Source organism: Uranotaenia lowii, chromosome 2 (genome assembly GCF_029784155.1).
Source record: "Uranotaenia lowii strain MFRU-FL chromosome 2, ASM2978415v1, whole genome shotgun sequence".
In the NCBI taxonomy this organism is placed as follows: Eukaryota; Metazoa; Arthropoda; class Insecta; order Diptera; family Culicidae; genus Uranotaenia; species Uranotaenia lowii.
The window spans coordinates 9187835-9215107 of NC_073692.1; the positions used below are offsets into that span (position 1 = coordinate 9187835).

General features: G+C 36.0%; 1 protein-coding gene across 7 annotated transcripts in view; it reads right to left on the reverse strand.

The window, feature by feature from the left end:
* The window catches only part of LOC129742853 (dachshund homolog 2), a 94102-nt gene extending 67407 nt beyond the window's left edge, over positions 1-26695 (reverse strand). For 3 of the 7 annotated variants that reach the window (XM_055734797.1, XM_055734796.1, XM_055734795.1), the window contains exon 1: positions 24876-26678. In XM_055734797.1, coding sequence (XP_055590772.1) covers positions 24876-25660 — 785 coding nt within the window. In that variant the 5' untranslated portion in view covers positions 25661-26678. Of the gene's footprint in view, positions 1-24875 lie in introns of all 7 variants that reach the window. The other 4 variants (XM_055734790.1, XM_055734791.1, XM_055734794.1 and 1 more) reach the window with 4 other exon arrangements.
* Positions 26696-27273: the final 578 nt, after the last annotated feature.

The following is a 27273-nucleotide window of genomic DNA, read 5'->3' on the forward strand; positions in this document are numbered from 1 at the left end:
AAAATTCAAAAAAAACTTTGATTTTGCGACGAAATTTTGCTCGAAATTCTTTGAGAATACAGATTTTTCTGTGATTTCGGCAACCTTGGTTAAGGACTCAAGCTAATTTTCTGTATTATTATTATTATCGTATACAGTTGTATCGGGTAAGTTTTTCAATAACTGTCCTCCAACTGCAAGGTTGATATAAAGTCGCGAATGCCATGAGGATGGTAGCACGACTATAATCGAATCGGCGTTGAGATATTTTTGAGGACATAATTTTTCCTACAAAGTTTGGAGCCTTTTTAAAAAGGCCGGCCGTCATGCAAATTTCATGTAAAATTAACTAAAACTAGGATGATACCGCCATCGATTTTAAAATATTGTGCTGCATCCCTACCTGGTTCGATTTGCAGTATTCTAAATCGGTCACATAACAAACGATCGTTCCCTAGCGCGTGGAAAATCGCTGCTATTTCTCCAATATACAAATCGGGAAATGCGCACGAAGTCGAAAATTACCGTCCCATCTCAATTCTGAATTCTATTTCCAAAGTATACGAAGCTTTGATGCAAGAAAGACTGTACGCCGCTGTTAAATCTTCCATATCCGAATCACAGCATGGCTTTGTGAAGAAGAGGTCGACTGTTAGCAACTTAATGTGCTACGTTAGCTCAATCGGCAATAGCCTGGAAAAAGGTTGCCAAGTGGACTCGATTTATATCGATTTTTTCAAAAGCTTTCGATCGAGTCCCGCACGATTTACTTATCACAAAGTTGGTCCGCCTTGGTTTTCCAACTTGGTCACTCGAGTGGATCAAGTCGTATCTCACAAATCGCTGCGCTTTCACGAAAATAAATGGATCACGATCTCGTATATTCGAAACCCCGCCAGGAGTACCCCAAGGACGCCACCACGGACCGCTACTTTTCGTTACATTTGTAAATGATCTATGTGAAAAAATCCTCTCCGACAAGCTCCTATTCGCTGACGATCTGAAGCTTTTTAGGAGGATTCATAGTAGTATAGATTGTATGGCACTGCAAGCTGATATCGCTAGGCTTGAAAGCTGGTGCCGCTTGAACGGGATGCAGGCTAATGCAAAAAAAAATGCAAGTTAGTAAATTTTACTCGCTCACGAAACATCGTCAACTTTGACTACCGGCTATCTGGAAAACGTGAAGTCCATTTTAGATCTCGGAGTGAAGATTGATAACAGGCTCACATTTGCTGAACATATTGCAATTACTTCCGCAAAAGTTTTTTCTGCATTAGGATTTCTGTGTCGAAATACCGAGGATTTTGACGACATCTATACTTTGAAAGCTGTTTACTGCGCATCAGTACGAAGCATTATGGAATACGCTGCACAGATATGGGCTCCTTTTCAGAGCACACAGAGTTACCGCCTTGAACGAGTTCAACGTAGTTTTATAAGGTATGTTTTACGGCGCCTTCCCTGGACTGAACCGCTTCGTCTTCCGTCTTACGAACAAAGATGCGCTCTTGTAAATCTGGTCACGCTTGAAAAATGTCGTACCGAACTTCAGCAAACTTTTATTTTTGGCACCCTGACTCATCGTGTGGACTGCTCTTACATACTCCAGCGTGTCAATTTATAGGTATCCACGAGGACGCTCCGACAACGCCAGTTTCTCTGGATACCTTACCACCGTACTGCTTATGGTCGAAACCACCCAATCGACAAATGCTGTGAACGTTTCAATGTAGTGTACCTACCATCTGTTTGATTTCAATGTGTGTAAACGTAAATTTAAACTAGGCATAAGTAGAATAACCTAGTTTTTAAGAAATTTGTCTGTATGGTAATTCCTCATCCAAAGACCAAGTAATAAATAAATGATTTGTGGAATTTGAGTATGTTCGTGAATTGATTTAAACGTTGTAAGTCCAATTGATGCTCAAATTTCTTTTGAATTTTTTAATATTCTTTCTACGCAGAATGTATTTGAAAGTTCTTGCGAGACAAATATTGATAATTGATTTTCATAAAAATTAAAAATATGAAAGATGCGGGAAAAGATGGGATTTCCTATATCCTTATAAAAAAGTTGCCTGAATGCACTTTAAACTTTTTCGTAAATATTTTCAATAAATGTTTTCTCTTGGCTTATTGTCCCATGTGTAAATGGAAAAATGCCAAAGTAACTCCAATTTTAAAACCTGGAAAAAATGCTTATGAGCGTTCAAGTTATCGACCAATTGGTTTGCTTCCTTCTTTAGGTAAACTATTTGAGAGAGTTATTTTAAATAGAATGATGATTCATATTAATCAGAATTCTATTTTCCCTGATGAACAATTTGGTTCTCGTCATGGACATTCTACTACACAACAACTTTTGAGTGTAACTAATATGATTAACGCTTGCAAATCTGAAGGTCATTCAACTGGTGTAGCTCTTCTAGATATTGAAAAAGCTTTTGACAGTGTTTGGCACAAAGGTTTAGTAGCTAAATTAGCTCGATTTGATTTTCCTGTATATCTCACCAAAATTAATCAAAATTATTTGACTAGCCGAACCTTACAAGTAAGCTATCAAAATTCGTGCTGAAAGGACACCCATAAGAGCTGGTGTCCCTCAGGGCAGTATACTTGGGCCAATTTTATACAATACTTTTACTTCAGATCTTCCTGATGTTTCAAAAGTTGAAGCAATCCAATTATTCCCAAATTTCCCATTTCTGTAACGTTTAATCGACACTGCCATAAATTCCCGACGTTGAAAAGCACTCGAGGTCCTAATGCAAGACTTAGAACGTCCGTCATGTCTCAATTTAACTTCCCCAAGACTAAAGAATCGCATCTAATTTTCCCTAAAATTGCAACTGCAAACCGACAGCCAATCACCCTTCAATTCTTTGTTCCCTCGAGAGTATCCTTGCAAACATTTCTGCTGGCCAAGAAGAGAACCAGAACGGCCGATGGAAAAATTATCCCTGATACCCTCCTTCATTTTCGACGTAGCCCAGCCATTCATTACCTTCCACCTTGATGATAATGAAGGGTAGCAGTGGTCAGAGCTTAGCTTTGCGGTGTCCGACATGCAAAACGCAAATTCGCAAGTACATAAAGCACCCGCCTAACCGCAATTGAATAGAAAAGAAGAAGTACCCACCCTCGGCACCTTTCCGGCCAATCGTTCTTTTTTCCCGAAGGTAAGGTTTTAAGCGCCCCATCGAGTTTGGGTTGGCCAGACAGAGCCGCCTGCTTAGGATTATCTGCCTACTTGGATCGCGCGCGGGCAGCGAACAATTTACGGCGATTCACCCCCCGGGGCACAATGGCTACCAATATTATTTTTCTGCCTACCGTTTGTTTCGTCGTCGTCGGTATTGTTTCCCTGATTCCTAAATAGAAGGTAGCTGAATGGCGCCCCACTCGCTCGGTTGGGTGTCTCTTGGAAGCGTGGCCAGGAGGATCCCAGAGCGTCCCGGAAGGGAGGCTCGAAATTCTAATCAGCGTGCGATCGCACTTTTATTCGCTCCATTCAGTCGGAATGGTGGGTTCAATTTCCAGCATGTTATCAATCAACGGCAACCAGTTCGCATACCTGTAGTAGGTGGGTGCATATTCTCGGTGCATCGATTGATGGATGCCCTAGGTCCGCGAGAGGATTCCAACCGGCCCAATATAGATACCTAACCTAGCAAAAACGGTTCACCTGAGGAGTGCACGTGCGGGGGATGTAATTTTGCGCAACTCTTATCTGTGGCCACATAGTTGGCGGCGAGGTTTTCGGTTCGGTCGGACGCCGCCGATCGAAATTCCTCCACAGCCTGCTACGGTTGCTCTATTTAAGTTCTGGTCCTGCTCGCTAGAATAGCCCAGTCTCAGTCAGTGGTTGGTGTTGTTGTTTTGTGGTGCGTTAAATGTATCGCTTTGAGCGAAATGGAATATTACTCACTGACAGCTACACGGCAACTGGCACAGCAGCAGCAGCAGCCAGCCCATTCTGTTCGGATTGACTGACTGTTATTATTGTTATTATTGGCCTAGGTTCTCGACTGCCGGTTGTCCGAGTTGGCTTTTGTTGGATCCTATTAAATAGTGCCCTTTGGAGCCCTTTTTCGCTTGTTTGCACCGATTGTGTTACTCTAATTCGGTTGCTTCCGTTTATTCTAGTGGTTAATGATTTCAAACAATGCCCGCAAATCGAATTGTTCGAATGCAGAAGTTGTTTAAAGGATTTAATGATAAAATGTGCCATTCATTAGAACAATGATAATGGTGTTTGTGATCGTGTTATAATTTAAAAAAAAGTCAAATTCTTAGTAAAAATTATTCTACAGGAAGAATTACAGTAATTTTGTCTTTTTTCGGTCTAGAGATTCAATCAAACAACTAAGCTTTTGAAATGCCCGACGTTTCGAGCATTTTTGGTGGTCTTTGGAATTATCTGTCCGTGTTCTCTTGAGAAAGACTGCCAAAATTGGTCGAAACGTTGGGCATTTCAAAAGCTAAGTTGTTTGAGTGAATCCCTAGACCAAAAAATAGCCAAAATTACTATAAAACATCAATCACGGTCGAAAACATAAATTTAAGAAAGAATTACCTTAGAGATTTTCAATCAACCTGAAAATAAATCAATTTGATCCATTTCGAACTTTTGAATCCATAACTGCGCGGATTAACCGTCATTTTACTAAAACTATCGTTTTTTGTATGCCACAGAGTGAGAAAAATTGATTGGATTAAAAGATATTATGAATGCATAGAAACAGCATTTACCTACCGAAGTGAAGGAAATGAACATTAGACTGAGTCGATTTGGCGTCATTTTTGAATTTCTCAAACCCTGGGGTTTAAACAGCTTTGTTTTGGTTCAAAACGCATCCATGATTTTTTGCAGAGATTTTAAGTAACGTTTACAAGAGTAAATTTGAACTTTTATGTTTGTATGGGAAAATTGAATATTTTGTAGTGAAAAAACACTTTTGTTTCTTCTGTGGAACCGAGCCTGCTTATGGTTTTTGTGCCAATTTATAAATTTTTTGAAGGAAATTGTCCGCTGAACAATTTTGGCGAAGACCGTAACTTCGTATCTTATTTGACAAAAAAGTTATTAGTCTTTTTGAATTTATAATCATTAAATTCAATTGACATCACTGCTGAGTGCTTAGCGATATATTGCTTGAAAAGTAGTCACGCAATGCCTCGCTAGGCATCCAGCAGTGATGTCAATTGATTTGATTGTTTATCAATGCAAAAAGACAAACCCCTAATCAACAGCTAATAACTTTTTTGTCTGATACGATACGAAGTTACGGTCTTCGACAAAGATGTTTGGCAGAATATTTCCTTTAGGGAGTTTATAAATTGGCAGAAAATCTATAAGCATATGGTTCCACAGAAGAAACAAAAGTGATGTTGATTTTTCAGTACAAAATATTGAATGATCTCAAACATAAAAGTTTAAATTTATCCATGTAAACGTTACTTGAAAAATCTGCAAAAAATCATGGATGAGTTTTGAACCAAAACAAAGTTGTTTAGACCCCAGAGTTTGAAAAATTAAAAAATGGGACCAAATCGACTCAGTCTAATATACATACATAAATTTAATTTCTTTCTTAAGCGATGAAAACTACACTACACCATGTTCGTACCTATTGGAAGAATGCAAGAGGGCGCAATATTTTGCTCTTATAGCCTTCAAATCTTTGCCAGCGACAATATTTTCCAGTTCTCTCATTGGGCAATAGTACTCAATTCTCATCTGATTTCAAGCCATCTGGACATGGTTGCCGCATGCACAGATTTATCTAGACAGGTACAGATTTTTGAGCTCATTTTTGGTACAGAATCTCAGACAGACAGATGACAGATTTTCAAAATTTGGTACAGATTTTTACAGATTTTTGATTTTCAAAAACTGAAGGAAGTTTCTACATTTGCTTTCATCCAGTTTATTGAAAACTTTATTGAAATAAGTCAAAAGTTAGCCTTTATTGTTCTGACGATAGGAGTTCATTACTGGGAAGTACAAGATGGAACAATTAGATTTCCAAATTTGCTACAAATAATTAAATATCTGATTATAATCCCCCACTCGTAAGCAGTGGTTGAGCGCATTTTCTCGCAAGAAATTGCCAATAAAACCAAAGTTCTTAATGAGATCTTCGGACGCTATCCTCAAAATGAAAATTTATTTAAGATTAAACGGCGGATCGAAAAATGTCTTATTATATATGACGTTTTAATAAAACTATGTATTAACATCATGAACATTACGAAGTGTTTGTAATAACAAATATTTTTAATATCAGTTTTTTAAATTGAAAAAATGAAAAATGAAAAGTGTTTAACTAAAAAACTGTACTATGTGCATTAAAGCATCCATCTTTTTTAAGATTAAAAATAAGGAACAAAATGTTCACATTCAATGCAGATCTTTGTTTTCTTCGGTACAGATTTTTGTACAGATTTTTGAGTTTTCGGTACAGATGAAAAAGATTTTTTCGATGAGCGGTACAGATTTAGATGTGGCAACACTGCATCTGGATGCAGTGCTGATTGAAGAGAGAACATGACAAAGATTTTCTCACTTGAGGCCCGCGCGGGAGCAAAATCATTTCGAAATCTACAAAAATGGCGGACGACATTTTATACGATGTTTTCACTATGCGGTTTAAATTACGATTCGCAACACCATTGTAAACGACTTAAGTTATCATTTCTGATACGATTTCATGTTTGCTGGGTAGTGGCAAGCCAGCGAAAGTTATGGACTTTCTTGTGTCTTTAAAGAACAAGGATTCTCTGAGCCAACGGGATGCCGCCAGAAAGTTCAATTGTTCTCACCAGTACATTGGCAAGATATTGAAAAAAGTTGGAATTAAGTGCCGAAAGAAGAAAAGAGCCCCAGAACACACTGAGGATCAGATTTCCACTCTTAAATCCCAATGCTGCTGGATGATATAAAATTATTCCGGAAAATGTTTTGTTTTGGACGACGAAAGTCACCTCCCTCCTTCGAAGACGCTCATTTTCGGAAACGATCGATACTATTCCAACGATAGTTCTACCTACTACATCTCCAAACATTTAATATAAGTTCGAACATAAATTTGAACAGAAAGTGGTGCTGTATATCGCCATTTCCGAGAGAGGAATTTCTAAGCCATGGATCAAGCATGGATGGTTTGGCTATCAATTAAGATGTGTACCAGAACGAAGGTTTGAAGAAAATTTTGATCGAGTTTTTACACAAACATCACGCAGATGGAGAATACGTGTTTTTGTTGGATAAAACGTCATCGCATTATGCCAAAACAACACAATCCTTCCTGAATACCCATTCGATCCCATTTGTACCCAAGAACGACAACCCGACAAATCTGCCTCAGTGTCGCCCAATCGAAGATTTTTCGAAACTTTGAGCTCATTGAGCTCTCGATTGAATCGATCAATCGGAAACCCTCATTGGAGAAGATATTAAGTTGCTATAGAAATACCGGTATTTAAACTTTTCATTTACCGTGGTTGAAATAAAAAGAATCTGTCGATTGCTTTGATTCAGTTTAATCATTCAACCAAGTAGGCTCACAACACAATAGTCAATTTTCAGCATTTCACGGTACTTAAAAAAGTTCCAACAATCTAAATATTATGATATCTTTCCAAATTATACTTTAATTCATCAGAGCTTTAACTTAAAGTTCAAGTAAGTTGAGCAAAGTATTACCAAAATTTCTACTGCAGTCCCTTTCAGCAAGCTATATTAAACCGATCGTCGAGACACAAACGGGTGCATTTTTAAGGTAACTTTTTATTCCCAACCTGAAGCCGCCATTCCGTTGTCGGTCCAAGCAAAAAGGTCTCTATCGCTCTTTTGTGTTCAATGTGATTCATAGTTTAATATGCATATACAACATTATTATACTATACGATATGTACGGTGAAATAATAATAATGATGAACAAACAGGGCTGGCTCAATTTCCCTGCATAACTAAGAGAGGCCTATGTGCATTATAATAATGATGGCCTGCTTCCGATCCAAGTTTGAGCTGGCTGGCTGGCTGAAGAATTAAAATGCTCGATTTCCCGGGCCTTCTCCCGGGGCCAACAGCAGCAAGCAAGCAATCCGCGGGCCATGACGACATTTTGAATGAACAGCACAAGGAGCTATAGCAAAAAAAAATTGTAACAAGTACAAGTAACCACCTAGCATTGAGCCAACCAACGTTTTTGAAACAGTAGCTGTGCCGGAGAGTTGTTCATGTTCATATTCATTCACCGGGCGCTGCAGATTAAAAATTGGAATTATTATATATGGGTTCCGATGGCCGATTACAATAAAATATGAACCAACCGCATTGCCCAGGTACGGATGAATGTGCGAGTTTTTTCCAGGAGTTCCTTCAGGTACATTATGTATGGATCCCGGGATTGCTGGGCTTGTGAGTTTGTGTATGTGTCAGAACATCAAATTGTTTTTGGTAGGCAGGAAACCCAGAATCAGCCACCCCTTTCCATCCCAGTCCTGCCCGGTTTGGCCCAGAGTTTTCCAAGCTGCAGCATGTATGCAATCAATAATAAGTAATAACTCCAGAGGAAAATTAACGCATACTCTTCCGTGCGGTTGTATTTTTATTTTTTTTTTCTTTCTAAAAGTGGAGTAGTCAGCCTGAATTGCTGCGGAGTTGGAAAATTTCTACCCCGAATCCCGGCCCAGCGAGAAACAAAACATGTCAAAGTGGGCTCTGACTGGATCGACGAATTACCATGTCGGGAACGCTTTGCTGAACAAAACACAGCAGGCGGTCCGTTTGATGTGCTTCCATTTTCCCATCGCGCTTTAGTAGTTTTGACCAACAACACTTGGGTGTTGTGGTTGAAAGTTTTCCTACTATAATAGTTGAAGTGAAGGAGATGCAAATCCCTTTTTTTTGTAAGCCGCTGCATTGACACGTTACCATTCCTGTTTATATGCTCAGATATTAATATCAGGATCTTGTTACATGGACATTACAAGTTAAATAAATGTACGTTTTATATTGCCTTAATTAAATTCAAAATGTGATTGGTACAAATTATTGTACATATGTCTTTTTTGTAGTCAAAATTCAGTCACATTCAAGTTCAGTTATGGCAAAACTATGGCTTCATGCGGCCTCTAGCTTGTGGTAGCCCAGAATAATAAGACTCAAGAAAGTCTAATGTCTACATATCTACATTTATTTGGACGATTCAAGACTTTCAAGATAGTAGTTCTAACCCTGTTTTATGAGCATTGAATGACTTTTTTCGACAGTTCTGCAGAAAAAACGAGAAAGCGCTTTTTTTTTTAATTTACATTTTTTTATACATTACTGTAATCAGAATCGTTCAATAAAGACATTCAACAAATCTAAAAAAATCACAATATTATTTTCACTAAAACGTAAGATTTTAATTTTTGAAAAATTTTGAAACACCCGAATAGTAGCGCTCTCTGTCATAAGGTTATAACTTCCTGAATCTTCTTAACAGCAGTTTACAAGATCAAAAATTAGGGGGAAGAAACTCAAAAGAGATAAAAAAATCTAAAATTAACAGTATTTTTAAACTATACTAAAGAAACCAATGGTTCCGTATTTGTTCAAATACATGTATCGAAAGTTTAATTCCTGATGAAAAAATGTTTTTCATTAAGTTTGACTTATTTAGTGAAAAAACTGCTGAATAAAAAGACTCCACTTTCAAACGGGGTTTGTTTTTTTTTCATTCAATTTATTGTTTTGTTGTAACAAAGATCCCTTTTTTTGTTAGGAGTGGCTCCCATATACAACCAACATTAACCAACAGCATTACACTTATCGAAACATTGCTGAGTGATATTCATCAAAATTGGTATAAACAAGTTTTGACATAGTTAGATGATTTGTTGTTTTGAAAAAACCTCTCCTATTTTTGTAAAAGGGGGCTCGCATCCCGAAAAATTCACTTGCGAAATTTCCCCCTAATTAATATTTTGGCACTCGACATAGGAGGGTATTTGGGTACGAAAAATATTTTGATTTGAGATCCCTCTCTCCTTCTAGAGTAGATGAAATGAGGAGAGAAATATCTGAATGAAAGAAATGATTCTATGAGTAATTGTGTTCTATCTTTCCTGTTTTCCATTAAAGCAATGGTAAGGGGGATTGAGGCTCTCATACAATTTTCTACATAACTCTAGAGCTAATCAAGCAAATGGAACAAAATTTGGCATGGGAGGATATTTGAATACGAAAAATATATGTATGATGATTTAAATTATTTATTTGAAAGAAGTTGTGCATAAGAGTGTTATTGAGAACTTAAGAGAATTGTTCTAGAACTGTTTGAGGTACCTAATTCCTTAAAGAAGGGAGATGAGAAGCTTCAATCCTTTTTATAATATGATGACTCTACCTAATCAAGGAAAAGAAAGTAAATTTTTCATGGGAGAGTAGAAGGGTCCGAGAAATATTTCTAAGATAATTAGAAACCCCTCCATCCATACAGAAGAGAGATTGAAAGTAAAAAAGGCTCTCATACAATTTCATTTAAACTCATTCAAAGCATCTATCCAGGGTGGATTTTATTTAAATAAAAGTGATTTTTAACCTGATTTAAATCACGATTTAAATCACTTGATTTTTATTAGTGATTTAAATAAAAGTTTCTCAGTGAATAAAATATCTGAAGTTTAGTGAATTTGGAATGGTTTTTTTTTTCATTTTTCCACGTTTTTAGTCACCGAAGGCTTATTTATCTCCACAGGAATTTAGAATTAATTTTTTTTCTTGTTCCTTGTGGATATTCCGTAAGTTGTGATTGACGAGGATGCCGAATGCTTGTCCACGTAGAAGGGGTTTGGATAATGTCCACGTGGACATACTTCAAAAATATTACTCAAATTTAATTCAATGAAGAAATTTTGATTGCAAATTTGGCCATGCCAACTTGCCAACTTTAATCAAATAACCCAAACAATGTTCGCTGAAATCTACTCAAAATAATTTTTGTTAATTTTTTTCAAGCAGACAAACGTCAATTTACTTTTCTTTTTTTTATAAAATCATCTGATTTTTGCTTAAGTTTCGACGCTCAACGTTTTCAAAAGTAATGATTCAAAATTTATTTTAATTGTTTGATTTTTTTATTTCTCTGAACCAAGAGAGACTTAAAGTCCGCCTGTTAAAAGTGTTTGGTAAATTTCGATAATATTTTCGTTCAGTAAAGGACTTTTGTTACTGAAATAAGCCATTTTAATTTAAAAAGCTTTAAAAAATTAGATGGGGACAGTGGAAAACATGCATTACAAAGGAGTAAGCTTAGTAAGGAATTTTACGAAATACCCAAGACAATCGTCAATCATTTGCAATGTTACTCTTATACAGCCTTCATACAGCTTTTATCACATGATAGAAGAACCTTCGGATGCTAAAATATTGTCCTCAAATGCAATGCAAATGCAAAAATAAAAGAAAATCTGATTTTAATCATAAAAATCCGATTTAAGCTAAAAAAAGCCTATTTTTTATTTTTATTTTAATCATTGATTTTTATCCACCCTGCATCTATCCCTACTTTCAGAGGGTAAACAAGAAAAGGTAAGCTTTTTTATATATTTTTTCACAAAGTTGGAAAACAAATGAAGAAATAAAGCCAAATGATACATGTGATGCTATTTAATTACAATTTTTTTCTATGTTTAAATTTATTCGATACAAGTAGCATTCATTTTAGCAAAACTGAAGTGCTTAGAAAATAAATAAACGCAGAGTACAAATTTGAGATTTTAAAGAACGATTGAAACAATAAAATTTAGAGAAGGATTTGAAAATCGAAAAGAAATAATTCAAGAAAGTTAAAATTTATCTTCTAAGTATTGTAGTTCGAAGCTGAAGTTGCAGCTTTCATTTTGAAGAACATTTTTGAAATTTGATTTTGACGTACGGATAAAAATTAAAATAATTTTAAATGGTGTTGCAAAGCACACCAGGTAAGCAAGTAGGGTTATAAAACAAAAAGTAAATTATATTGTTCTAACCGAAACTTTTCAATAGAAACAGCTTTGTTAGTGCTCATTTCAGGCTTTCAAAATGTTCAATCGCTCCGTCAAATTTCTTCATCATCCTCCAGCTGGTTTTTTTACCACTTCTTCACTTTATTCTAAGAGCAAGTTCACTGGTTTCGAGAAAAAGTGGTAGAAATTTAGACACTTTGAAAATTTAATCATGCAAAAATGTTTTCAAGATCCTTGGGCGTCGAATTTTTTACATCACTGTTTCTATTTCAACAGTATCTGATAGAAATAATGCCATTTTTTCATCACAGCATGCGAAACTATCAGCGACACGTGTTGTTAAAAACTTGAAGGGCACAGATTTTGAAAATGTAAAATGCATGCATGGAAAAATTGCATGGTAAAATTTTCATTATGTGCAAACAGTGACAAAATTTCTACCACTTTTTCCCAACACCAGTGAATTTGCTCTAACACTGACACTCAACACTATTTAAAAAAGTGCACACACGAAAAAATTACATTTCCTCACAAAACAAAACTTTTGGAAAAATTTTTAACAGAGCTCAAATTTCTCCAAACTTCACCGTTCAAGTACACGCCTACTTTCATAGTAAAACTCATGCGGACAAAATTAAACACAAATCTTTCAGTACCACAGAGATACTAAATTAATAGAATTTGGTCCAGTGATTTTTTGAGATATCAAATATCGAATTTCGGTGTTTCCCAGATTCAACCTGAGAATTCTCAATTTGAAAAAAAAAAATCTAAAAACGCTACCTCTCAAAATTCATCAAAAATAATGTTTCGTCTTTTGACAATCTTAACATACCAAAATATTCAAAACAGATTAAGTCAATCTTCCAAACCTCTTTTAAAAATTGTTCTACTGTGACAGAAACAATTTTTATTGGTTGATTGGATGAAAAATAAGGTTTTGACAAAACCTTTTTACATTTCTTGTGGTCATGATCTTTAAAAAAGTATCCTTTATGGCATCATATAAAGCTCCAAAAAAAAAAATTTTTTTTAAGGCACTAAGTGAAAGTTATTCGATTTTTTTCTTTGACTTTGAATAACTTAAAAATGAATTATTGTAGCTGTTCATTGTCTGAGAATCATAAATGAGTAACATTAACAAAACTAGAAATTATGTCAAAATTGGTTTATAAACAAGAGAGATATCGCGATTCTGAGCGAGAAGTGTCAAATTGACACTTAAGATCATGTAAGAGAAGGGATGTCTGAAACACAAAATTCCAATCGATACAAAAGAACTGTCAAAATCGATTCTAATCGATCCGAGTTTCTGTCATGGAGCTTTTAGCTTTCTAATTGAAAACTCAATCAAAAAGAGTATTGTGATTGCTGTTTTAGTTCAAGCAAATTTTTTTTAAAGCTCGTCATATGAATTTATGGTAAGGAGCAATCACTGCTTTGGTAGTTAGTGTTCGTAGTTAGAAAACTATGTGATTGTTAACAAAATTCAAGTCATTCATACCGTTGATTGCGATCCACCGGGCATCGAATTCAATGTTGTTCTGTTTGATTTAGCGAGCGTTCACTTTAGAGCTTGAACATTGAGCTACAAAACAGTGCTGAATTTTTTTTCTATTCAAGCTCTCGGCGATGTGGCCAGATATTTTACTTTTAGAGCGATCAGATGTCGCTTCTCTTATACGCAGGTTCAATAGGGGTGCCAAAAGGCTGGCGCCTGAAGAAAGTTACCAGCAGCCAAACCTCCAATAGTGTCATATTGACACTCAATAGCAAATAAAGCATAAATTCTTGGGAATTTGCATTGTATAATTTACCACAACTTTGAATCTAAAAAGAGTCAAACTGCTTTGTCGTAAGAAAATTCTACAAGATACTGCACATAGAAAAAATACACCAAACAATGGTTTAGAAACTTTTAAACTCAGGCTCAGTATTTGAAAATCCCAAAAACAAGAGTATTTAACTAGCTACTTGCTAGCGTCCCCGGTGGGTTATAGACTCGAACCTTATTACAGATATGAGATACTCCAAATGAGAAGGTAGCTCTCAAACAAAGTTATCTTTACTTCTGCTGCCAACGCAGAATAATTTACCACTGTCATCATCCCCCCATACTTAGAACGGTTTTCGCCTTCACAATCCTCTATTTTTTGGTTTTCATAATATTCAAAATAATCCCTCTAATATGCGTTGTAAGTTACAACTTGTAACCCTACTTGGTTGAATATTTCTACTGAATCAAAGCAATCGAAAGATTTTTTTACCGAAAGTAGCATGGTTGAATTAAAGAGAATCTTTAGATTGCTCTGATTGAGAATTTTCATAACAACTTTTACTGATGATAAAAGTGTGTATCCAAATGCTACCGACTTTTTCCTTGAAAAATAATAGACACTAGAAGCTAGAACTTAAAACTTTCATAATTATTGAGTCACTGACCGGTGCTGGTGTTGGGAGCAGAAAATCTCGACCACCTTTAATGGTTTTTCATTTCCCATCAAAGGTTGATTAGCATATACAAGCTGGAGGGACCCTAGCGTCCAGATAGGTATATAGACGAGACTGTGTTGAGATTTGATTGAATGCAATCGCAATCAGAATGGACGGGAAATGTGTGCTTTCTTCCTACAAGCAAAGAGGGAAAATTGTTGTACTACCGCGCTGCCCAACGCGTAAATGTATGCATTAAAATGTGTGTAAAAAAAGGTTTCGAAACAGAGAAAAAACGTATCATTTTAGCGAATGCCTATTGCGCTGGGGTAGGTTGGCTCAAAAAGCACCCAAAGAGTGTTGTTCAAGAATTTTTGAATCGTGACAGGCTGATTTGGCCGCTCATACCCTACAACGCCGGCGCTGACCAGTAGTATTTAGCCGTCGCACCGTGATGTCCACTCGACGAGAACATTGAAACATCGACAACAAGACTCCCAGGCAAGACGTTCAACTGGGAGAGGAATCATTCAAACATCACGCGCGTCACAAGTTGATGGTAAGGAGAAAAACGTACCTACCCGGGACTAAATGCTCCTCTAACAGTATTAAAAACTACAAAACGGGACGCAGACGCCAGCAAGTAGGCATACATACAAGTAAGCAGGCAAGCAAGAGGGTAATGCTTAATGGCTTTTACAAGCTTTTCATATGACAGGTGAGAAAGCAAAAACAACCTCGAATCATATGTAATTATCGAGTGCATTCTTTATTCATGCAAATTGAAAAATAAAGGAAGCAAAAATAGCGACCCGATAAATGTGAGCCGAGCGCGTCCGGAAGGCCCCGGTTTCGATACGAATGATCGTCGTCGTTGGTGTAAGCGCAGCAAAGCCAATTGCACATTATTTTTGCGCGATACTCGCGTGGAAGACTCCCAACAAGAAGAGCATGGGGGGTGCTTAAAACTTGAACAACGAGAACGAAAAAAAAAATTGGCAATTTCCCAGTTCTCGCCTCCAGTTTCCCTGTTAACGGGGGTGAACTGTCGTCGATGGCTTGGTGGCGCTTGTCGAGTGCAGCAACTGTTTGGTTCCAGCAATGGTGTTTTTCCTGATAAATGAAAAACAAAAAAGCTCCCAATGCAATATGCACATTGGACTCGGCTCGGTCTGTTTGGATTGACCCGTCTTTTTTCTCTCATTTTTTTTTTGGTAAATCAACTACAGCTCAACATCGTTCAGTTAAAATTCATTGTTCTGCAGTTTAGTGGCAGCCAAGAACCATCCAGCCAGTCAGTCAACCAGACAATTACAACAGTGTGAGTAAAGTTTGCCGTTTTTTGCTGTTGTTCATCACACAAAGCGCGATTAATCACTTGTTGATGAGAAATCATTCGTCAAGGGGAGATCGTCGTGAATTTAATTTCAATATTTACTGAGACAACATGGTTGAAAATAATTGAACGAGCTTCGTCTATCGATTTCCATAAGTTGAGTATCAAGCATGGAAAACAATTTTGAAAATTATTGAGATGAGTGTTCCTTAGGGCGACAATATGGGGCCTCTACATTTTATGCTGTAATCAAAGCAGGCTGCTCTTTTTTAAGTTTTTTTTAACTTAGTATCAGTGATGTCAACCTTCCAGATTTCCAGATTTTTTCAAAATCTTCCAGACTTTTTTGAAAAACAGCTGGCAGCAATGCTGCTTATAACCACATGGCAATACTGCTTTGGAAATGGTCTTATTTAGACCAGACTTTGTAATGCAACAATTGGCAATAAATTTAACCAATAACTTCACATCATTATTTGGCTTTTATTACAACATTGTTTTGAAAGTGATTAAAAAGTTATTCAAATTTAAAGAATAAATTTCGTCTTTAATCACCAGACACTTAATTGGGAATGGAGCATCGCAACCCCAAACAGCACTTATTTTAATAGAATAAAAACTCAAATTTTATAAACGTAAACGGTGAGCCAGTTAAACTTCGTCATCCGTCAACTATCTATAATTATATGCCAATTAATTATTGAACATGCCCTATGGAGTTGATAAAATTATACCCGCTGCAACTTTGTTGCAGCCGGAAGGTTGAAGAAAGTTTTTTTTCCGTAAAAAAAGGCCATCGGAAAGCTATTATCGGTTACAAAAATTTACGCTTACTTTTTTTGATAGACTAGAATGGTATTCGATTCTCGTTCGTAGACGTGACTGAATATGACGATTCGTTTGTTTTTCTCCACAGGAAATTTTTATTTAGTTTTGTGCACACACTATTCGGCATCGTTCATCAACACTGTAATATACATTTTCAACCTAAGGTTGCCAGAATTTTTTCACTACGTACCGGGGATGGACCAATCTGGGCTATTTTATCTAAAAATCTGGCAAAATCCAGGCATTTGATTTCAAAAATGTCTACCAAAAATTCGGGCAAATTTGGTCAAAACTCATCGAAAGTTTTTAAATCGTATTTTAGACTTTAAAAAACATTTCATGATTATTTTTATTAATCCTTCGCTAAAAATATCGTTGTGAACGCGTTTTTTGTTTGAATCATCAAATAAAGTGAACAAATCCGAAAAAAAACCCGGACTTTTTTCACTGAAATCCGAGGAGCTGGACCGGACGGGCCTTCTGTCAAATTTCGTATCAAATATCCGGGCAAACCCGGATAAAACCGGGCAATCTGGCAACCTTATTTTAAGTTATTTTTTTAAGTGCCGTTATTGCCTCGATGGTTCTTTTTAAAGAAATAACAATAAATGTAAAAATTGGGATCAAACAACTTTCGTCGTTGATAACTGAATATAAAAAAGATTGCGCAGCAATGAACAGCCATTTTTTTAATTTAATTGTTGTCGTTTTGTGTGGCGCGATACTGGCAGCAATTTATTCACTAAAATATGCAATAAAAATGATAACGTTAAGTAAAACAACATTGTAGTGCACGTTACCAACGTTCAGAGGGATGAATGACCCCATAGATGTTAAAATCCCAATGATCAAATAAGTGAATAAAAAAAATGCCAAAATCCCAATAAGAGCGTATTTAATCTCAATCCACTCTTGAGTGTCAATATGTTACTATTGGAAGTTTGGCAGCTTGTTTATTTGAATACATCAAAAAACAAATTTCTTCGGGGAGCTTCAACGAACTCTTGTAATCATTAATTTTGTATCATTACTTTTTTCATGGACGCACCCTCGAAGCCCAGTGTGTAAATGAGTGTAAATTTGACCCTTTTCGTTTAAAATAGGTATATCTTTCTTGTTTCTCAACCCATTTTTACATAATTTATTGTTTTGGGAACTTTGTTATGCATATCAAATATGTTTTGTAAACATTTTTCACCTACAACATTTCAGTTTTCCGCTATTCAAAGTCTAAGAAAAAAAAATTGGGAAAAACAGCTTCGGAAAAAAGACTGTAAATCAGCTACGGAATGCTCAAAAAACTTTTTTTTTTTGTCCAAGAGAACCAAAGTAAGAAGCTATACGTTGCACATAAAGATATATTTGTTTTGAATTTTTTTTTTGAGATCATGACTACAAAAAATGTAAAAAAATATGGTGTAAAAACCGTACTTTTCAATCAATGAACCGTCAAAATCGATTAAGTCATACCAGATCAATGTTGAAAATAGGATTGGGAAGTTGACGTAATTTGGCACATTTTCTCGCGTTATTATACTCAAAATCCAGTGCAAAGATGTATTTAGGTCTTAAAAAATCAGACTAATTGTAAATTGACAAAAGGTTCGAAAAATGGCTACCTTTCGTGAAACATTCTGTGTTTTGTATTTTGAAAATCTAAGAATGGCAAAATGTGCCTAAATACGTCAACTTTCCAATTCTCTTCAAATTATATCTGGTGTGACTTTCACAATTTTGACGATTCATTGATTGAAAATTCATGATCTTAAAACATTTCGAAAGAAAAACCTTATACAGCTTCTAACTTCAGCATTCTTGGACACAAAGTGAAATTTTTTTTAGCATTCCGTTGCTGAGTCTTTTTCAGAAGCATGTTTTTTCGGATTTTTTTTTTCTTTTTTGACTTTTAATAGCGGAAAACTGAAATGTTGTAAGTGAATGATCTTAGAGAAACATATTTGAGTTTCATTATGAAGTTTCGGTTGAAAAACAAGAGGCATGGCCGTAGAAAAGAAAATGCCTAGCGAAATGATCTATTCTAAACTCAAAATTCTAAATGTTTAATCAAATCTTGATGAATGACTAAAATGATTCAAGACTAAAAATTTCGACTCAGAACTAAAGCAAAAACCTTGAAATCTTATCCCAGGTCAATATTTCTACTACAGTTTTTTGAAAATTTCTTCACTTTTTGATGGAAATTCAGTCCCACCCCCCATGAGGGTCACAAAATGCCTAGCGAAATGATTTTTTCTAAACTCATAATTCTAAATTATAAATCAAATTTTGATGAATGACTAAAATGATTGAAGAGTAAAAATTTCGACTCGGAACTAAACCAAAAACCTCGAAATCGTATCCCAGGTCAATATTTCTACTACAGTTTTTCGAACAATTTTCCGTTTATTGATCGAAATTTAGTCCCAAACATTGAATTTCAATAAGATTAGACTTAGCTTATCAGATTGCCCAGATTTTACAAGAAATGTTTCACTTTGTTTGCAAAAGCAAATAAAAATTTAAATTGAGTCATTCAAATTCTGTATTTTGCTTCCAATTTTTTTGAGCTTATATAATCAAAATCAACATTACCACTTTTTGAAAGTTTAAAATATGATTCAAAGGTGTCTCTATAAAAAAAATCAAGTATATTTCATCATAATTTTAATTGAATAATTTTAATATAGGCGGATAATTAGGATAACAGCCCAAATTTGCATGGCCCGGATACTTGCCGAAAAATATCTGTAAAGCTTAAGTTAAAATAATTTTAGATTTTAAGCTTCAGAGCTGCTTATTTACAATAAAATTCGAAATCTCTGAGCAGATTTCGGATTCTGTATTTAGTTTATTATTCCTGAATTTCACTTTTTCAGCATTGACACAAAACCCTGATTCGAATTCGAATTTCAAACTTAAACTAGGTAGTTGCATTTTCCATATTCGGTTAAGTGTTTGAAAACAAATGACGCTGCATTATTGTCTGAACCTTAGATTCAAAAACTGTTTTAAAATTCGGATTTCTGATTTGAACTTAGGATTTCGACTCGGAATAAAAAAATTAAAATTCGAATATAGATTCAGTTTGAAGTTAAGTTTTATAATCAGGTTTTGAATAACAATATGAAAATTTTATTAAGGATTCAAATAGCAGGAGTTCGTAGTTTCATAATTTTGATTCAGGTTTCATAATCTTATATTCAATCCGAGTCAGTTTTGAACCACAATCCAAAAGAAATCCCAAATAAAAAATAAATTTTGGATTCATTTGGAAGACTTAGTTCTGTGAAAAATCTAGATTTCAATTTTTTGAAAATATTCACAAGATTCTCATTATGAATAATCAAGTTTTCAAGAGTATGAAATAAATCTGTTTGAACCGCAAAATGGTTATATTTGTGGTTAAAAAGAATTAACTTATTACTTGCTTATAGGGCTTGTGATATAGCTCAGTTGACAAGTCTGTTGTCTCCTGAGCCGATGTCCGCGAGTTCGAGCCCAAGAGTAAACATCGAACACAGTTGTACCGGATAGTTTCTCAATAACGATCCGCCAACTGTAACGTTGATAAAGTCGCGAATGCCATAAAGATGGCAAAACGACTATAATCGAAACAAAAAAAAATACTTGCTTATGATTTCCATGATTTCCATGAGTATTGATAAAAAGTGTTACAAGAAGAAAAATACTTTTTATTTCTAGTGTATCACCACTTTACTCATACGAAAATTTATATCTTAAAGTTAACCATTATGAGCATAAGCAATCTTCTGCAAGTCAGTATTTTTATTTGAGGATAGTTATGAAAAGTTGACATGTTGTACATCAAATGGCGATTTGATTTAAATTCGAAATAAATCCGTCTTTTGTGCTTCTGCCAGGCAAAAATTAGAGGATCGATTTTCTTCAAATTTTGTGCAATGATCCTTCACTCATACCTGCACATTCGGTGAGGAAATGGTTTCGATTCAAGTGCCCAGTCCAATAGCGAGCTGTGCAAAGTTGTGGATCACCTGTGCTACCATGGGAAGGAAGGGGTTAAGTAAATACAAAAAAATTTCTACGAAATGAAAATATCAAAATCTCTTAATTATTCTTAAAATTTCAGTAAAAAATTGGCGACTTCTAGGACTTATTTTAGAAAGTTAGCATTCAAAATTAATAACCCATTTTTATTAATTCAATTCTTCAATTATTGTGTAGAACCTTTACATTTTTTACCCAAGTTATGCATTGTTCAAGCAAAAAGGTTATAGAAAAAAATTGTCACCCCCATGAGTCACTTTTTCCTACGAGATATATTGGTTTTAGTCAGGAGTGTCAAATTGACACTCCAGTGACTGTAACGGGTTAAAATTTCAGGGACGGATGAGTGTTAAGACATCAAAAAGTCACAGTTAGCTACAAAAAAATAATCAAAAAAATCAATGTTCAAAGTTCCAATATAAACTTTACCAAATATTTATTTTTTTTTTTTGCAAACTCAGAAAAAGTACTTGCAATATTCAATATTTGCAATATGCAATACTTTATTAAAATGGAATTGTTTTACACGAATCAGATTTCAACAACTGCAACTGGTTTTTCGAGATATATTTATTTTTTGTTCTTTTTAAACATTCTGACGTAAATTGCGTTGGATAATCGAGAACAGGTGCAAATTGAAAAAAAAATAATGAATCCATGAAAAATTATTTCCAGTGCTTTCGATTTTATTGCCATTAACCATTACACTCACTCATAGTTTTTTTCCATTTATTAATTAACAATTTTGCAGGAGATTAGTAGTCAATGGAGGAGTAGTCCATGACTTTCGCGAACCACATGCGTTTTTTTTCTCCGTCCGCGAAATTTTTATTAAAATTATAGATTTAAAGAGTTTAATAATTGTAAAACTAAAGTGTTTCAGTTATATTATTGCAGTGTAGTGATTCAGTAAAGATTTGTGATCCGGAGTAGTCAATTTTGTGGAAAAGTGTCTAATCTGGAATGGTTTACGGACACCTCTGGATGAATAATGTGCATGCGGTTCTTTTTGTTGTTGTCAACAATCAACTGGGTGAGCGCGTTCTCTTTTTTTTAGGTTAAATATCGTTGTTTTCTTCTACAATATTACAAAGCTGAACAAGCAGTGATGTTCTAAAGTTTTCAAAAACGAGCCTTTGATTAGTTTTAATTTTTGGAGACTCACGTCGGGTGTCTGAGAATCATTTGCTTTACTCAATATTTTATAAATAGTTCAGTTGAAAATATTTAATGAGGACCAAAGGAATGTGTTTGATGGTTGTGTTGGAAAGCTTATCAATTAATGGAGTTCAATTGAAAATTTGTTAAACTTCGTATTAACACGTTATGATAAAAATGGATATTTCTCGCGTGAGCTTTCATTACGTCGTATGGATCAAAATGTAAACAAAGGGTTTTATTACGAAAAATATAAAAACTGACATAAACTAATCCCAACTTCTTTTCATTTAGAATATTACTGAATGTGAATTATTATTGTATGTGAAATACAAATTTTTAAGTTGTTTTGATAACTTTTGCAGACGTTTTCTGTGGATTCTTAAGATGTTTTATACGACGTAATGGAAGCTTACGCGAAATTTCGTGATTGTCATTATTTTCAATGATTGCTTAGATGGAAATTGAACAAAAAAGGTAATTTCAATATTTTTCAATCAAAAGGTGATAAAAAAAGTTTATAATGTCAAACTTCAAGTAAACAAACATTTGAATCTAATTTTAGTTTTTAATGCCAAACCAATTTTTGAATCAGGATTTTGTACCAATGATGAACCAAATTGAAAATCAAGAATAAAAACCTTGTTACCGATTCCACAATCCGGTCACAGGCAACAAATTAAGATTTTTTTTTAAATTTGAAACCAGAACTTCGGAAATCATTCAAACATAAGCTCACCAGATATTTTTTTCGCACTTATCCGGGCAGAGCAAATCTTAAAACCTTGCAAAATCGGAAACCAACAACCAAATATCTGAGTAATATCTAGGCAAATTTAGGAATTCTTCAAATAAAATCAAGATGAAACAAAACTCTATTTTTATCGTATTTATTTATTTTTATCGAAACAAATCAGCCAGTTTGTTTGGATAAACTTTGTTAAAAAATTGTTTTGGACGCAAAATACATCATTGCTATAATGTCATTTAATTTTTTTGATTTTGCAAATAAAGTAAAACATTCGGGCGAAATCCGGGCAATCAGGCAACCTCAGTGAGTATAATATTATTGAAAATTCGATAGTAGAGACTAAAAACTGTACTCAAAACTCATGCACCAACTTCTTTTGTGAATAGCTTTTGATAGTGTTTTTCGAGTACAGTCTTTAAACATCTCTCAACAAGTGAGAAAATGTTTGATAATTTGTAGTAGATTTGAAGACCTGGGATAAGATTTCAAGGTTGAAGATTTAAGGTTTAAATCTTAGTTCGCCTTAGAATTATAATCCTGTGATTTCAATTAAATTGTATTTAAAAATTCACAACGTGAATGTGTTTTATTGTGCCCTGATAATAAATTTTAAGTAGATTCCTTCATTTCAATATTGATCAAGAATACTGTAATATGAATCAAATTCTGGATCGAAATTTATAGAACATGCTTTTAATTTGAAACAGATTTTATAGTTTTCATTTTCAATCCATATGAATTCTGAATGCAAAACTTGGATCAGAAGCTTTAATTGAGAAAATATGTTATTACTTGCTTCCAATTTTTTCCTTTCGATGATGTTTTATGTATATCAAAGATAACTTGTGAATGTGTATAAAAAAACAAAAATGATAAATAAAAGTAAGAATTCAAATATTAAATATGAAACATAATCATTATACTGGTTTTTAATATTTTTTTCATCCACAATATTTTCTATACAATATTGATCGTGAATTTTAAACCTTGTTTTCCAATTTTTTGTGTAAATAAACTAATTTATTTACATTTTGATCATGTCCTAGTGATTATCCTACAGGAGATTTGAGTATTCTTAGGATTCAAGATCACAAATGTGAAGACCACACATGAATTTAGATCTACTAATAAAAATTCTATCGAATGAAATATCTGGAATGACTCTAGTCGTAACTGATGTTGAACAATTGATTTTGATGTTCACCTTCTCCCACACTTAACAAGGGAAGAAAACCGGAATTTTTTTTATCAAAATGTTGCGTTTTCAAATCTCTATCGAACCGCTGAATTGCCTAAGCTGTTCAGCGAATTTGGACAAGGAATTGTTATAAATTTTATGTTGTTTTTAGTAGAATCTCTTGTTAGATGTTCAAGAACCTTCACACAGGTTGTACAGCAGTTTTTTTTTGTAATATTTAAAAATATGTAGTTAAATGAAAAATAAATGTACATCAAATTAAAGAGCAAATAATGTATATAATTTTTTTTTTCAAAAAGCAAATTTGAAAGGTTTTGAAGGATTATCCCGAAAACATAAGCAACTGAGAAGATTGTTTATCTCACATCGGACAGTTGGAACAAGCCGCTGGACGGAAAGGCAAAAACTCCGCAATTTGACAGGTGATGTACATGTACATGTTGTTTAGATTCGTGAAAGAACTTTGCCGTCGAGCAATTTGGTTGCCAAGTTCCAGATCAAATGAGGCGAAATAACTCGAGTAAAAAAAAGGATAATTTTTCAGCGCAAACAAAACTCCGAGGCCTTGGCTAAATCTTAGCATGAAAAAATGAGCTTGAAGAAATAATTATACAAACAGAACCAGAACGCAATCGGACATGCTAGTGTTTTTTCTCGGGAAGGAAGCAAACCAAAAAGAAAATCCAAAACCAAGAATATTTTAATTTTTTTTTAATGATTAGGAAAGACGGCAGAAAGTGTTGTTTGATTTTGTTAATTTTTAGCTGTTGAATATACTTAGTTATTCGCAATATTGACACTAAATTAAGTGTTAACAGGTTAATTAAATTGTCATTTTGGGTTGAACTGTCGAAACAATTCATTAGATGAGTGTGGTTATAGATTTGAAAAAAGTTTCTCCGCTAGGAATTATTTTAAAATTAAAAAAATTCTATCAAAATTGTATATTATGACAATAATCTTCCATCCCACACGTTGTTTTTAAAATTTTCAAATTTACATTGGACTTTTATTCAAACAAAATAAAATACGGACAGAATTTCGTAAACACATGCAGATTGAGCACATCCAAAACCGGGGATAGATATCTTTCAGCCCAACACACTTAACACATAGAAGTTAGAGAAAAAAAAACTGAACAAAAGGATAAAGGAAAGCCTCACCTGGCCGTCGTACAGTCCCGGTACAGGACGTCGAAGTCTTTGCAGGATAACAGCTTGCATCGGTTAACACCGGGTTGGATAGCACCGAGGCCTCGCAGGATGCGGACCTGCTCGACGTTGCACACCAGCGGCACAATGTCCAGGCGTTTCAGCTTGGTGTAGACGGTATGGAGGCCGCCGACTAGGTGCTTCAGGAATAGCTCGAAAGCCTGCGGAAGACACAGCATCGTTTCGCCCTGGATCATGAAGGCGGCCACTTTGTGACCCCGGTAGTCGACCAGCTTGCACTCGTTAGCCGTTGGGTCCGAGCTCGAGATTGGCGGGGGACTGTTGTACGATCGTGGCGGCACATGATGGTGAGCTGCGGCCATCAGATCGAGAGGACTAGCATGGTGCATGAAGGAGTTGAGCAGTCCCAGGCCATGTGGCGGAATGTGCGAAAGATTGGACATCCGCGGAGGCATCCCAACCATGGCCATTGCACTCGGCGTCGAGACATGCGGAGGACTGAGCGGATGTGGCATCATCATTGCTTGCGGGGCGTCCCTCATTGCTGGACTAGAGGCCAACTGGCGGGCAGATGCGTGATTCAAGCTCGAACTGTGGCTGTGGCTATTATGCACTGGACTGACTGGCGTGGGAGTTCGCGTTTTGTCCAGGGTGTGGCTGCTACCATTGTGCGCGTGGGGCATCGCTGGAGAGGACAGATTGCGACCCCGGGAATCGTTCGACGACGCTATACTATGATCACTGGTCGTCGAGGCCGAATCCATTGCACTGTCCATAATATCTTTGCGTACACGCAACACTTTTGGACTGGTCAGTATCACTGGTCACTAGGGAAAATTAATCACTTTCGTAATTCGTCGGATGTTTTGGAAGAAAGAAATCCCTTGGAGAGTAGCCCACCGTCACTGAATTTCACTGAGATTTTTTTCAATTTCTCATATTTTCTTGCCGCTTTTCCACTGAATTTAAACACCACTTTGTCATCTCATTTTTCTTGTGCAAACTCTTCACCTTTCCCACAACGAATCATTTTTCACCAACAGGAAGATTTCACCTTCCTCGAGTGCTAATTTGATTGATCACAAGAATTGTTTCAACTGAATTCGGACACCCCCCGCGGATACCGAAAACGCACCAAAATTCGTTGTCTTTTTGCGTTGATCCAAGCAAGCGACGGCGATTCGCACCACGCGCTATTGGCGGTAACTGGACACGACACGCACTCGCGCCAACCAACGCGCCGCAATTAGCAATCGAATCCAAATCGCAGTTGGCACTGGCGACTCCTTTCAAGTCTGCACTTGGACACTTGGATTGGAAACAACTTGTGTGCACTCAGGTTGAGTAAGATGCAGAAGAAAAAAAAATCCAACCATCCACAGCTCACTTTGCACAAAATACACAACACACGATTCCACAAGCACTTACAGTCAGTGTCTTCCCAAGTCGCAGCAGGCGAGTACAGTGAAACGGCCGCAGTACCGGAGCACCGAGAAACACACGAGAAACCGTCGCCGCAGTCACACGAATAATAAATAACAGTTTTAAAAATATATATTAGAGAACGAATCACTTAATCGTATAACATTGAAATGAAACAAAAATAGGTGGGTTGTATTTTCATTTCCATTTCATTTTCAATTCAACTCCGACTTCATCTGTATCTTACATATGTACGAACGCGAGCGAGAGCACCAACACTAAGCAAAAGGTTGGTTTGTCTCTTCCGCCCAGCTCTCCGCGCGGCTTTTCCTCAGGTGTCGCGAACGCGCTCGCCATCAGAGCGAACGAGAACGCACGAGCACACCCTTCCCGGTAGCACTCGCTGGTGCGAACGAGAAAGCGTCACAATCGAAACTGCAATCGCACCACACACACTCGCGCTACAAACACAAACGCCCTCGGTCACTCACACCAGCAGCAACAGCAACTGAGGCAATTGAGAGCAGCAATTCGGAATCGGATTCGGAGCGATTGCTTTGGGCTGGGTGTCACTTGAAAAAGCGCTTTCCACTGCCGGCCGCTACACGCTGGTTTTCCACTACCACCCATCCATCCAGCAGAGAGCACACGAAGTCATTGCGCTGTGCTGTGTGAGAGTAGCTCACATTTGCAATCGTAGCAAGCGATTAGATTTGATTTTCCTCAGCCAGTGGGTAGGTAGGTGGGTTGAGTTGTGTTTTTGCTTTTCTCATGGTGGTGTGAGAGAGCGGGTGCTTTCCTCAAGCGTGCGAGCACAGAGTGGGTCGCCTGGAGGAGTACGGTTGCTGTTCCTACTGCATTTGCCTACCAGCAGGACGGCTGATGGATCTTTGGAATTATTACGAACCGCGTGTGATCGCCACCACTCACTGTAGGTAAGCGAATCGTTTCAGAGAGAGGGTGGTTT